The sequence below is a fragment of the Pithys albifrons genome, chromosome 14 (genome assembly GCF_047495875.1).
Source record: "Pithys albifrons albifrons isolate INPA30051 chromosome 14, PitAlb_v1, whole genome shotgun sequence".
Classification (NCBI taxonomy): Eukaryota; Metazoa; Chordata; class Aves; order Passeriformes; family Thamnophilidae; genus Pithys; species Pithys albifrons.
The window spans coordinates 9071533-9086461 of record NC_092471.1 but is presented as its reverse complement, the minus strand read 5'-3'; the positions used below and the strand labels follow the sequence as shown (position 1 = coordinate 9086461).

Here is a 14929-nt window from a genome sequence, read left to right as displayed (position 1 = left end):
CTGCTGGGAGCTGGCTCTCAGGAAGAGCTCCCATTGCCTCACAGGTAGTTCAGATATTATTAAAGGAAATGTCAGACTGCCAGCCAGAGGTGGAGAGATGGTGGTTTGTGATAAGCATGTTTGTAAAATCTGGGAGGAAAATACTGGGAAGGAAGATGTGGGGGAGAAAACACGCTCTGTTAGATATCTGTGTATTGAAAGTGACAACATCTAATACCACTATCAGGAAAATTTATCATGTGTTAATTTAATGTACCATATAGGGGGTGTTTTTATACAGCAATTTGGCACTCTCAGCGAAGTTTTGTATTGAGAACTAATAAAGAAAATTCTAGTGTAAAATATGCTACCTTCAACATTCATAAAACATGCCATACTTTAAAGAACCCAATCCACAGGAATGGAATCTTTGCCATTGACTTCTGTGGAAGCAAGGTGAACTACAAAATGATCAATTAAATAGGATTCCAGGAATGATTTATTGTCCTCATGATACTCATTTTCACCCCATTAGTGTTCCTTTTCGTTAGTGTGACCTTCAGTCTTGCCTAGTGAAATGCTTATTGCTCCAAACCTTGACCTAACACGGTGAGAATGCAACAGATAAAGCAATGATCTGAATCAAACAAATTAGTGCCAGTGGGCAGGATCTTCATTTGCAATACAGTGGACTCCTGGCCTACACATTGTAGGGGTTTTGGACACCTAGCAATATAAAATTTGTGTAATTCTACTAAATCAGTTACTGTGTAAGTTTGAGTAATCAAAATATCTTTTATAAGATCCATTTGATTGCTGCTAAGTTTTTAAGGACTTCAGTGATTAAATGTGCTGGGTTTGGCTTGGGTAGAGTAAATTTTCTTCACGGTAGCTGGTATGGGGTAGTGATTTGGATTTGTGCTGGAATAGTGTTGATAATTTAGGAATCTTTTCATTATCACTGAGCAATTCTCACACAGAGCCAAGGCCTTTGCTGCTCCTCACCCCACCCCACCAGCAAGGAGGCTGGGGGGGCACAGGGAGCTGGGAGGGGGCACACTGGGACAGCTGATCCCGACTGACCCAAGGGATATCTCGGACCATATGGCCTCATGCTCAGCAGTAAAGCTGGGGGAAAAGGAGGAAGGGGGGACTTTTGGAGGGATGGCTTTTGTCTTCCCAAATCATCATTATGTGTGTTGGAGCCCTGCTGTCCTGGGGATACTGAACGCCTGCCTGCCCATGGGAAGTGGGCAATTAATTCCTTGTTTTGCTTTGCTTGTGTGCATGGCTTTTGCCTTATCTGTGAAATTGTCTTTATCTCAACCCATGCATTTTCTTACTTTTACTCTTCTAATTCTCTCCCCAATCCCAACAGCAGAGGAGTAAGCAAGCAGCAGTGTGGGGCTGAGTTGCCAGCTAGGGGTAAACCATGATACTAAACTATAGCATTCAGACAAATATTTTCTTGGGAGTGAAATGAGTGTTGATTTGCTATTCTAAATAAAAATATCTAGCTTTGTATCTATCTAATGGAAAACCAGCAAAGGCCTAATCCCATTGGAACAGGAATTCAGTTACGAACCATCTATATCACAGACCTAGGAAATCTTGACTTTCATTTTCCATTGAAAAATAGAGATGTTTGATATAGTGACAGATGATACACTGTACTGTATGTCCTTTTTCTATTGCTGTTGGAATTGTACATTTAGTGAATTAGGCGTGATTGATGATAGTGTTTTAAGGACTTGCTAGTTCTTCCAGGGAAAAGATGGCATATTTTAACTATATTAATGGTTTGAGACTTAAGGATAGCACCATATATTTTTGTAATCTTTCAGAAGTGAAGCCACAATTTATACAAATGGATTCACTCTGTCTTTAGCTCAAGCAACTCTGACAAAAGATGTCATTTGAAGTAATGTTGCTCATCATTCATAGATGCAAAAGCTTAAGGCTCCATTGCTTTGATATGAAATTGTGTTGTGGTTTTCTGCTCCTTGCAAGATCAGTATATGATATTAATGATACTTTAACTGTTAGGCAGCTCCAGATTAGACTTAATTTGAACACAAAGGTTCTTATTTGCCAACAGAAAGATATATACTAACTTGGGAGTATGTAGGAGGAGAAAAGCAGCACTCCAGCAACAACTCAGAATTCCCTGAATGTTAGCTCTGGAGCACTTAAAAAATAGTGCTATGATGTGTTCAGCCAAAAATTGCCAATTTACAGTGCAGTGCAGTATATTAGATCCCTTTACAGCACCTTGGTAAGGAAGCACATCATTGCAGAGTAATACCAAGGGATGGGAGAGGTCTCTGACTTACTATGGTGTTGTCACTGAAGTGGAGCCCAATCCTGCAGCTGCACTTGAAGACTCCCTTTGGTTGTGATATCAGTAAAGGACATATAGGGACCATCTCTGGATGGGTAACAGACAACAAAAGCATGGTACAAAAAGTAGTCTTTAGACACAAACTGAGAATAATAACAGATTAAGACAGACATTCTGCCTTAAGAGCATTTCTGACGGTACTGCTGCACTGTGGTTTGGTTTTTGTGATGCAGCCCTTTTACAATACCACTATGCCTTCACTGATTAAAAAACCCCAAACAACAAGCAAGCAAACACCGGCTCTTCCTTTGTGTATTTAATCCACTGGTTCTCTAAAAAGCAATGATATCATACAGTGTACAGATAATTGATAGATCTTTATATAGTGCCTGTATTACAAGTGTGATGAAACACAAAGATTTTCTTTAATTACTAATTAAAATCTGGGAGAGAAAGTGATAATATTTTCCACCTCTAATCCTTGATTTAGATTATCACCATATTACCCTGTTAAAATACTTAGTTGTCTAATTATTAATCCAAATATTGTTCACCTCCTGAGAAACTGTCGTCCTCTTTAGCTATGCATCTCACGTCTTTCAGTTTAAATTGTTGGCTTGCATTTCTAGAAAACAGGCCTTAGAACTGAAGTAAAAGTCTTGCTGAACAAGATAAAATCTTTTCTCCTGTAACAAATAAAAGGTATTTGATAGCAGTTGTGCATCAGAAGGAGTTGGTGGATGTGTACATGTTGATTAGAGAGATCTGAATGTGATGTTGTAATACATTTTAAAGCAGAGAACAAAATGGAGAAAAATTTTCAAAGGGGGGTAGGTGGGAGGTAAAACAATCACATGTACCTGGACAGGTGATCACACCCACTGTATGTGATAAGTGTTGCATCCTTTAGTGTTTCCTACACTGCCACTGCTGAGTATATGCTCAGCCTCTTCATCAGTCAGTCAACCCATCCTTCGGAATTGAAGTAGGATAGATGGCCAGAAATTTGTATTTTTTATTTAGGAGCAAATTTGTGGGGGCTTTTCTTCTCAGATTTTGCTTTCATTTTACGTTGGAAAAAAAAGAATTCTCAAAAATCCTGTCATAAAGGCATGTCTGATGAATGCTACATGAGAATGCTTAAGAAAGAATGTTTAAGAAAGAATTAGAAGTTTCAGGGTGGCATTTTTTGACAATTGGAGGAGGTCTTCTTTAAATGCCTTTGTTGCTTGAACATTGTTCCATGAGTTGGGGCGGTAGTAGTATATACATTATATACATAATAATATGTAAAATATAACATGGCAGTCAAAATAGTATGTTGTGTTTCATTTGAATGATGTAGTTTAGATCTAATGGCAGTTACTACCTGGAACAGATTGAATTGTCTTGTTCTTTTGTTGAAAATGTCAAAACAAAATCTTAAATTGCTTCTACACATGACAAACAGAAGACACTTTCTACAGGAAAATGAAGTGTCAAGTAGGTTCATTACAACAAGTTGACACAATTTCATGAAGGATTTCTCTGAAATTACATTCCTGGTGCAAAACTTTAATCTGGCTTCTGGAAAAATGCAACAGAAAACATACAAGCTGGATAATGAATGGTCCTCTGAGAACAGCAGAGAAATGTAGAAGCTGAGGAAAGTGATATTTATTTTGGTCTGCTTCACCAACAGTGTTCCAGGAGCTGAGGGGGCAGGAGCAGTGCTCATTTCTGTCCTGGCATTTGATGGAGAACTTAAAAGGGAACAGAAAAGCCCTCTTAGGAACCTGCTTATGCACAGGTATTTCAGGCAGAGTATCTGGGTGTTGGGGCAGCCCATCGGTGTCGTGTCCGTGCACTGTTCAGAGAGCTGGTACTGCCTTGTCTGCCAAGGCTGGGAGGAGTGAGTTCCCCATACCACACACTCTGGGGTTTATAAGCCTTGGCTGAGAGGATTTGTTAATAAAAATAGTGTTGCTTCCGCTCCTCTTTTTCTCCTTGATGTTTTTTGCTCTTTCAATTTTTTTCTATTTTTCTCTTGATTTACAGATTATCTTCATCTATTAATAAAGGATGGAGGAAATATACTGAAGGATTAAATCCTTATCTGCAGCCATTTGAAGTGCCTGTGGGAGTGTTTAATCTCACATTTCAGGGGATTTGGAAGCTAGGCTTTCTGGCAGCTTCTGCTGCACACAGCGTATATAACCTGTGCTCAAATTGACCTGTGGGACAGGTACAATCCATCGCTCACTCTGCTGACAAGTTTATTTTATACTCCTCTGATATAAATGTCTGGTGTGTTGACAGCCCTCTTAGCAATGGTCACATCGATTAAAAACAAGTATAGCCCCAAAGACATTTTTTTGGCCATGTCTTCACTGTTTTCCATTGCTTTTTTAATGTTGCCTTGAGGTCTTTGAATTGTTTCGTGGGGAAGTTCTTTTTTACCTCTCAACTGAGCTGCGTATCACTCACTGAGCTTGTTAACAGAGCTGCCCAGAGATGCACCAGTGGGCACTGGAATGACATCCATCCACATGCTTTTTGTACATATGGATCTTGTGCAGCCTTTAGACATGTTCCTGTTGGAAGTTCGCTTGCAATTCTTTGCATCCCCAATGACCATTAAACATTTTCAAGGGATATATAAGTTATTAAATATTACATGTTTATTGTTGAATAGTTCCATCCTGCAACCTGATGCAGTGTTTTGCAAATGGTGTATTTTTGTGAAAAAGAAATTGCATGCTCAGATCAGAAAACTTCCCTGTGTTTGATAGTAGCTGATACTGAAAAGTTCAGGTCCCAGGCTGGTCACTGGGGGGTTATTCTGCATCCCATCAGCTGGTATGAACTCTGATGTAAGTGGCAAAAGGCAGCAGTGCTGACTCTGAAAATGGGTCGTCCTGCCACAGATTTCTATGGATGCTGCTTTTTTTGTTAATTCTTTTAAATCCTTTGCCTCACATAAGAAGACAAATTTCCTGGGATAACTATCTCCTTCACTTCTTAAAACATTGTCTTTCATCAGAAGATTTATATTTTCTTGATCTTTGGCCATTAGGCAGGATAAACAATAGTAAGTGTATCTATGATTTCCTTATCTGCCTTTATTATGCCTGCTTTTATTCATTTTTCTGCTCATCCAACCAACAACGACATGATTCAGCCCATTTTTTCTTAGCAATGCTCAATGTGCTTAATGAACACTATAATTCAAAATTTCTTCAGTGGAAAAATGAAAAAATATTAGCAAAACCTGGTGGAATATATTTTGCAGCTTTTGAAGGCAAATTAGAGACAAGGAACCTACATAAATATTTCATAAACATTTTATGAAAAGGTTTTCCTTGTCAAGTATAGTAACATTTTTCATCACTGTAACAAGCTTTGGAAGCCAGGGTACTAATCCAAAGAATGGATCAGAATTAATAGACTGGATGGGGCAGGGTGAAACCTGCTCATTAGCCCCCTACAGAGCAAAATCAATTGGCAAGAGATGACTTAACTGAAGTTCCATGTCTTACTTGTGAATGTAGTTAATCTAAAAAACTTGTAATTTAAATTCCATCTAAAAATTGTTTGCAGTATGGCAGCTTTGAAGTTGTGATGCTGCTGCTGAACATCAAAGCTGGCTGAGCTGTTCCACTGTGGAACATCTAATCTTGTCCAGAGTACAAGTTTTAAATGGTTTCTACTGCCTTTGAGATTTAAGTGAAATACATTTTTCATGTCAATCTTCAGTAGCTCTGTTCTCCTCTTTGAAAAACTGTGCAGGATGGTTTGGTCTTCAGCGAGGGTTGATCTGGTCTGTCTCAGGGCACAGGTGAGCCATGTGGTTTCCTGAAACAGCAAACTAAGAGAGGTGGCAAAATGGCACTGTCTCCTCCTTTGGCAGATTGTGATGAGCTCTGGCTGGAAGCTGCTGCTGTTGAACTTTTCCCAGCTCCAAAAAGAGCACCCATTGGTTTGCCTATGTATAAACTATAGGGGTTTAATGCTTAGTTCAGCTGGTATTCGTCATCCACAATAATACTCTTTTGATACACTATCTATTTTTAATACAAGTTTTTTTAGTTTCAGAGAATAATGGATTGCTTTGAGTTTTATTACAACAATGCATAAAATCTACTCCATTATAATTCATATGGTTTGAGTTGGGCTGTGGTGCACTAGTTCACTGTGCGCGAGTGGTCACATTGATCATGGAATATTAATTGCTAGTGGACTGCAGGGTTTTGGTACTCTGGCTTCAGGTTGACAAGAATGATGGCTTTCATTTGCATGCAAAGTCTCCAGCTGTCCTTTTAAGATGGATGATGGGATCTGGCTTCATCCCTCACCACTTCTTTACTTTTTTATAAGACAGAAAGAAAAAAGAATTAAAAAAGCTAAACCATAAAATGTCATAAAATGTTCTTTGCAGATCTCCTTGAAAAAGAGAGTAGTTTCAAGCATCTTATTTCTGCCTAGAGTCCAAGAGAAACATTTTGAGTGCAGATGAAATTATGTGTCCTTTGTGCTAAATACACTCTGTTCATTAAATAAAGCACACTCCATTTGAGATTTTCATGAACTACATTGCAGGAAAATGTAATTTACATTTAGTAAGAATTTATTACACTTTCTTCTCTACTTCAGAGGAAACTCATGCTTGCTTCATAAAAGCAAGCTGCATGATCTACATTTTGGAAAGGAATAAAATGATCATAGGATCATTTTGGTTGGAAAAGAACTTTGCATAATATAGCACAATCTGTGAAATTTAGAAATGTAGTGAAAAGAAAGGTATGTTGGCAACTGCAGGAGTATGGAAACTTGATAGCATCATATGGTGAGAGCGCTGATAACAGAATTCTTCTGCTTTCCAGCACCCACTTTGCAACGACTCCTGCGACAGCACCAATGGCAACCCCTACCATCAGTGTCACTGAGTGTTTCACATCAGGAGATGTGTAACACTCAGCTGCCACTGGCATTTAACACGTATATTGTAGTTGTGTGAAGTGTTCAGCCCTGTTGTAATTACTTTGTGATAGGCACCTTGTGGGATTTTGCCATCTGTGCTTCAGAAACATACAGTCTGTGCTATTGTTTCTTTTCCACTTTGCTAGAGTCCTCCTAAGTCATACTCTATTGCTTAAGTTCCACCAGAATCTCACCATTTCATTTTCCACAGCCCTACATGACTTGATTGCCCTGTGAGAAGGGGAAGAAGGTCTAGCAGAAATCAGAAAACTAGAATATCCCAAACCCAAATTCTAGTTAATTTGTATTTCACTTAACATTTCCATGAATTCAACAGAGTTCATCTAGTACCTTATGCTCCTGCTCTTCTCTCCAAGGTCTATCTCCATGCACTCTGATAGAATCCCATGTGCAATAGCTGAAGACATCTTAAGTGAGAAGACTGGCAGCAAGACTTTTTATTTAGAGATGATTTTGCACATGGAATTACCAGCGGCTCTTACTAGTTCTAAACAGTTACCATGGGCTGCAAGGTCATGCCTGCAGCTGAAGCTGTTGGAATAGCTGGCAAGAACAGGCCAGTTGTTTAGAATTTTGACTGCTCTCAGAGTCAAGGGAGCTACAATCATGGCCATCTTCTTCTTGGTGCTGGTAGTAGGACCTGTCAAGCCCAGGTCTGTTCCAAGTCATTGAGGGCTTAATGGATTAGAATCAAAACCACCAGTAACAATCCAAGAGCATTTGAGTGCCTCAAAATTCATTTCTCTTGCGAGCTGCATTTCAGCATGGACACAGCATCTTCCTTAAAACTATGATTGTGTTGTCCTTCTTTCTGTCATAAAAAGAATTCATGTGATGAATGCCAATTATTTACTGCTAATATAAAAGTGCTAAACTCCTTCTTGCAGAAAATTGTCCCATAGAGGCATTCCAAACAGTGCATTAAGGCACTCTTGATCCTGGGTAGAGTTTTCAGAAAGTGATGTTTGTGGTGGTGGTGACAGACGCGACGCATCCTGTTGCTGAATCATTTCCCCGCATTGTCCCAAAAGAAGCATTTCCTGCTTGTATAGTAGTAAATAGAGAAAAACTCTTTGTCACTGATTAATGATTCCTGACTTCCACACAAGTTCTGACCTTATTAAGTTGGAGTTTTTTGAGAATAAGTGTTCAGTGGTTTTTTTTGAAGATGTAAACATTTATCCTTTGACAACATTTCCTTGCAATGGCTTTATTTCTGTTAGAGCAACTGACAGATGGAGGTGCAATCATTTTGTCAGCTCGATACATTGGGGAAGGAAACAGCACAATAGCCAACTGATGGAGAAGTGTGTTTCGACTGACTGGTGGAACACACTACAATACAGCTAATCAGGAAACAGGGTCCTTGTGTAAACACAGCCTCACCAAATTGCATTTTTATGAATGAGTTGCTTTATGTGGTTTTCTACTACTTTTCACCTTGTGTGGTAATTTACTGCTGTGCCAAGAAAATGAAAAGCAATCGTTCTGATCTGATAGTGGAGCTTGCTGATGATCCTGTGTTAGAGGTTTAGTCCACGAAGTCCAGGTGGAAACCCTTGGCCCTTTAAAAAAGCCTTTAACTCTGCAAGTGCACAATTCAGTCCCTGTCAGCCAAATTAGAGCTGTCACATTTACATTTACATATGCACAATTGGCTCACACATTTGCTTAGGTGTAAGCAGCAACATGAAAGATAAAGCAGCAGCAGGTCAGGCCTGAAGCATTTTACTGCCAACCATTGATAAATCTCTTGGCACAAGCTGGGATTTCAGATGAGACAAAGGGAGTTAGGTATATATATTTTTAAAATGTATAGTGCTGAGCTTCTCTTAGCAACATGTGCCCTCTGGTTAACATGTTGATTTAGAGTTTTAGATGCAGTTAGTGCCATCATTCATCTATGGTGTGAAAGTTGCAATGGCACTGCCAAGATTTTTAGGTGCCAAAGTAGATCTAAGCCATGCCTGGAAACATGTGTACTTGAACTAGGAGCGAACAAAAGCTTAACTTTGGGTGAGCTAGTTTCAGATTAAAGATTTGGCATGGAATTATTTGCCCCACAGGCTGCTATTCAAACAGATCTGTTCTGTCAAAAGGTTAGCCAGATTCTTGATTGAATGGTACTAGAGGCTCTGTGTTAATTAATGGTGGGAAAATGCCAGATCCTTTGATTGAAGGAAGTAGGTTGGCATGTAATTGTCTCATAGAAGATTTGAAACAATTTTGTTGGATTCCCTGTATTCTACTTCATATTTGGATAATTTTTTCTTTCATCATTGCAAATTACATGATAAAATATCCAGGAGGTACATCAAAATTATAGCAACAGCAAAATTATAGAAGAGCTAATGTACTTTATGTGCTTGTCATAAGAAGAGGGAAAGTCATTATCTACCATGAGAAAGAAGAAAACTATTCCCCAGCATTTGACCAATTCTTACCCTCATGGGAGCGAACATTTTAACTCCCTCAGAAGTTACCTGATCTGGAAAACACTCCAGCTTATGCTGAGCCACGCGAAAGAGGCCCTTCAAATCATAAGCAGCTGGACTTCAGTGCATGACCCTGGTGCTGACTGGCTTTACACTGGCAGCAATTCAGGTCCTCAAAGTGCAGGTGATGCCTGTTGGCTTGGAGAGTGGCACAGAGGAAGGTGGTCTGCATTCAGTTCAGAGGTTGTGTTTAGCTGAGCCACTCAAAATACACAGTAAGAGACTTGTTCATTGTAGCAACAGCTTGGGCTGTCTCTCTGTCACTGTGACTGCTGTAAAAGTCTGACTGGAGCGGGGGAAGTACTGTGAGGCTGCTGCAGAGGGAAGGTAGGACACAGTGTAGGAAATAGAGCTGTGTCAAATGAACTGTGAAGGAACTGATGCTTACTGAGGAGCCTGATAGATTTTCTGGCTCGTTATCATTGCTTATCCCTAAGTAATCCCTGAGTATCCTAAGGCTGTTTGTTTTCAAATGCTTTTTTGTTTTTCAAGAGAACTCATTAGTGTGTCAGATACATGTCTGAATATGAAATGAGAGATTTTTGAAACAGTAAGGCTGTGGTGGGGTAAAAGTAAGCCTCCAGGCTCTTAGGCTGCATTGGCACTTAGAAGCAGGAGCTGACTCCATCAAGGCAGTTTTCTTCTTCAGTTGGTCCTGTGAGTAGCTAAACATTGACCTGTGCAGCTCATCATGCTCTCCTTTATCTGATAAAGGTCACTGTGTAACTAATTGGAGAGACCAAATCTTTTACGGATCTCTTCTCTGCTTTTCTGCAGCACTTCTGGTGGAACAGTATACTCCTTCTGCCTGTGACAAAAAGAGAATAAAAGTATTTGTGCTGGAGAAGAAAATGCACTTGTATGAACAGTTGCAGAGGATCAGATCAGCGTATCGTTTTGTACAACATTGTGTCTTTAAAATTCTTATGGACAAACTACATGACAAGTGTTGCTGAAATCACAGCAACTTGACTATTGTTTTAAAGTTTGAGTATTACTTTTGAGTGGGGTAAATACAAGCATAGGAGGAAACAGCAGTTCAGGCAGTCTCCAAGCAGTTTGGCTGCTAAACAGCCTCTGGCCATGTTCACTGGGCTCTTAGGGGAGGCACATGCATTGCCAGGTGCCTCTGGGTAAAGAAATGTCTTTCCAACTCGTCATCCAGCACCTGTGATTTCCAATGATGCCACAGGTAGTGAGCCTGGTGTTACCCTGGGACAAGGCACAGATAGTTGGTGTGAGCCCTCCTCTCAGTCAGTTCAGTACTGTATGTATCCACTAGCACCTGCATAAACTGGAACCAGCCCATTCACAGAATGAAATCCTAGAAGGGCAAGTAAAGGCAAAGCAACCCCATAGTGTTCCTGCCTTGTCAGACCCGGTACCTCGCAAAGGTTGGTCTGTGTAGGGCAGGAACTGTTGCCTTGGGAAACTAATGTAATCCTTGTTCTAGTGGGTTCACTATGTAAGTGCTGCTCAGAGCAGACCCAGGATATGGCACATTCCATGGTGTCTGGAAGGAAAAATAAGTAGCTCCATCCCAGCTCTTCCCATGAGAGTTCATGAGGTGGATTCAGTTTCATAGCAGAAGCATTTCTGTCTCTTTAAAAATAGGAAGACTGTTTGCAGCGCCTTTAATTGTTTCAAATTAAAGTGGCTTTGTAGGAGATGAAGCAAGAGTTATACAGTTAGGTTTGTTAAATACATGTTGATACAATAACAGCACTTACCTTTTGTTCTGCTTCCCCTTGAGCAAGGCTGGAAGTCAGAGTACCACGCATCTATCAAACTGTTCTGAGAATTAAAGAAACTTCTCATAGAGGAATGGGAATTTGAATAAAGATTGATTATGGACTTCTGTCAAGTACAGAGATCATGGAAGATTAGAATTCCTTCTAGCTGAGAATATCTTGTATTGCCTTTCTGTTTAAGAAGGACCAGAAGGGAATTTCATAAATGATAATGAATAAGTGATCTGATGTATGACCTCCAAAATAAGAATGTGGTTTGTTTTCTGTGAACACATCTGACATTGAAGAGCCAGCAGTTCATTGCCTTCTAGTCTCAAAACCCCTTTGGGCCATTTCACTTCCAACATAAAGAGTTCTGACAGGCTGCGCGTTCATTATTGTGATTACTCTCCAAGAACAGTATGGCAAAGTATAACCATTTAAAATGTGACACACAGAAGCACATTTAGAAAACATCCAAAGACTGCAAGTAAAGCTGAAGGAAACGGGGAGGCCCTGGTCAGATTGGGTTGCAAAGGGTGCAAGTGGAGATGAGATGTGACGACAACATTAAGCAAGGCCTGACTGCATTGGCACAGCAGGGATGAAGCTCCTCCAGCAAGTTTTCTCCATGTCCTAAAATGTACAGAATACAGTTTGGTATCAGAAATTAAAAGTAGTAACAAAAGCCTGAAAAACTGAGGAAAAAAGCTGAGAAAAAAAAGCACTGATGATATACCAGAAACTAAAACTTTTTTCAGGCCCTTCGCAAACTACAAGGCACACAGTCAACTGGGATTCAAGCGTTTGGGGGACTGGGCTTTCCCTCTTCTCTCCCCAGTCGAATTTCCACCCAAACCAACACTTACCTGGTATATCAAGTTGTTTAGAACTTTGTAGTCAAGTTTTCTCTTTCTGCATTTTTTCTGTACTTGTGAAGTCTTGTGTGTGTGATGAGCTTCAAACATATAATCACATCTTCTGAAAGAGTCCCTTAGGTTTGATGCCCAAAGCTCCTCCTTGGAAGTTTTCAGCTTTGGTTAGGATTGAGATTCCCTAGAAAGGAACTACTTGGACCACACTTAGAGGTTTGGTAGTACTTTGTCTCATTCTCTAATGATATTCAGATGACTTAGATGCTTTAGCACAGCAAATTAATTATTTGTTTCTACCAGAAATTTTCTACTCCCAGGCTAATCCCCAAATGATGTGTTTGTACAGGTACTCTTGATGTTGCCTTTGGGTCAGTCTTGTGACTGCATTGGATGAACGTTTTTGAACTGCTGAATTCTCATTAACAGACTTTCCTTCTTATCTTTCACTCTGCTTGTGGTTTTATTCTTAAGAACATGCTATTTAAATCACTTTGGAGATTCCTGTGTTGTCCTTGTGGGTACTTTGTACAAGGAGTTCTTCTTACAAGCACGTATGATTTTGATTTGAAATGTTGGCTGCTGACTTGTTACCAAAATGCCTATTTTTTAATAGGCTAAGCACATCTGTAGAGTCAGTGGAAGGAACCCTGTTTACTTCTAAATGGCACCAGGGAAGTAATTTGTGCTGACAATCACTTCTTAGAGAGTTTTAAAAACAGGGTCAACCGTAAAGCAAAATCAAGCAGGTATTTCTTTAATACCGTTTTCATTTTCTGTTGATGTGGATATAGAATTGTTTTGAAGGTTGACAATGTTTGTTGGGTTTTTTGATAGCACAATTTTCAGCTACTCCCCATTTTGTGCAGATGTCATTTGATAGCTGGTTATCAGAGTCACATTAGTGAAAGGTGGGTCTGCTGCTCCTCTGCTCCAGCCTCTCAGTCTGCTTGTTTGAAAGCCCCAGAGGGGTGTGTGGAACCCTTAACTTACAGCTGAAACAGATCTGGGCAGAATTGTCCTCCCGGCACACCAATGGCTCAGGCTGAGTTTGAAATGTTTGATTTCAGGTGGTACACAATGCTGTATTTGATTAATAACAGTTCTCCCCATTTTCAGGAATGCTCAATCATTTTATTTCAATCTAACCCAAATTTACAAATCCTCATTATGCTGTCTGGCCCTAAGCCCTCAAACAGGGTCACGAAGCCTGTGGCTGTAGCTATGCTTTTAGTAGTTTTACTATCTGTTGACTGGAGCAGTCCCCTGATAGGACCTGACTGGGGTATTGTTTCCTGCTCTCAGATGGAGATACTTCTGTTTAGCAGGAGGCAGGATCCCCACTCAGGCTTTGAGAAGGAGGTCCAGTGCCCCACCTTCTGGGGTGGGAGCCTTAGCTAAGTGTGGAGCTGCTGGAGTCTTCAGGCACAATCATGTGCAAGTTTATTACATACTGTTTTGAGCAACTATCAAGACATGTTGGGTCTGGTTATACCGAAATAGATTTGTCTGGGATTTCAAATTAATTGTGTTAACTTTGCAACGTGAGCATCTAAACTGCTTGATCTAGTTATTATATGTAGGTTAAAAGTGAGAAATTGAGTTTGACTGCTTTATATTAAAAGTGTTATTCTTGAAAAAGCTTATTTCTGTTGAATCAAGGGATTGTCACAGCCACGAGGAAAATGGTAACACTTTGGCAGTGTAACAGTCATAATATGTAATAAATGTTTACATGCTATCAAGTGTGCAAACATTTGATTGCTTACATGACAGAGCTTTTCTTTTGCAGTCATTGGTCTCAGTTTTTCCATTACATTTTCTCATTTTCTTTTCTAGCTTTACTCACAGACAAACCTCCAAAGCCATTGTTCCCCATGGAGAACCAGCCAACTGTTATAGATGTCCAGCTGGGTAAGTCCCCTTCTGGGAATAATAGATCCTAAAATTCCACTCCGGTAGCAGATGGGATAAATTGAAAGTGGTAAGAAAGGTTAGTGGAACTGTTATTACATGCAAATCAATTTGCAGCTTCTCATTTGTAACCGTAGAATTTACTGCCACGGCGATTTCAGAGAATGAACTTGTGTAATATCAGGGGATGGCAGTACTAATTGGTTATAATGGGTATTAAATATAAATTGCTGATGCTATTTTAATATATGATTGATAGAGTAATATATGTCTGCATTGGTGCTGTATTGATCAGTTGATGTTCACCCTAAGACAAATATTCTCATAAAAGAAGCGCTGATTCCTTTAAAAGTGAATTTAAGCTGTGCGTTTTCTGGTTGTTCTGAATGTTTACCAGAAAGGGCTTTTGACTAAAATGCTTGTATGCTTTTCTCACTCCTGTTATATATTCTTCTGTGAATGCACATCTCTGCATTTCAGCTGGCAGCTTGTGCTTTCCCTCATGTTAGAAACTAATGCTAGAGAGTTCTGCTATGAGGAACTGTGGGGCATCTTGATACTGAAAGAACTGCTCAGCTTTGAAGTTCCAGAGGTTTTTTTCAGTGACTTGAAAATAGA

General features: G+C 39.8%; 1 protein-coding gene across 3 annotated transcripts in view; it reads left to right on the top strand.

Moving 5' to 3' along the window:
* Window positions 1-14929, top strand: part of IL1RAPL2 (interleukin 1 receptor accessory protein like 2) — a 377416-nt gene that overhangs the window by 259686 nt on the left and 102801 nt on the right. For all 3 annotated transcript variants that reach the window (XM_071569169.1, XM_071569167.1, XM_071569170.1), the window contains exon 6: window positions 14237-14311. In XM_071569169.1, coding sequence (XP_071425270.1) covers window positions 14237-14311 — 75 coding nt within the window. The remainder of the gene's footprint in view (window positions 1-14236; window positions 14312-14929) is intronic.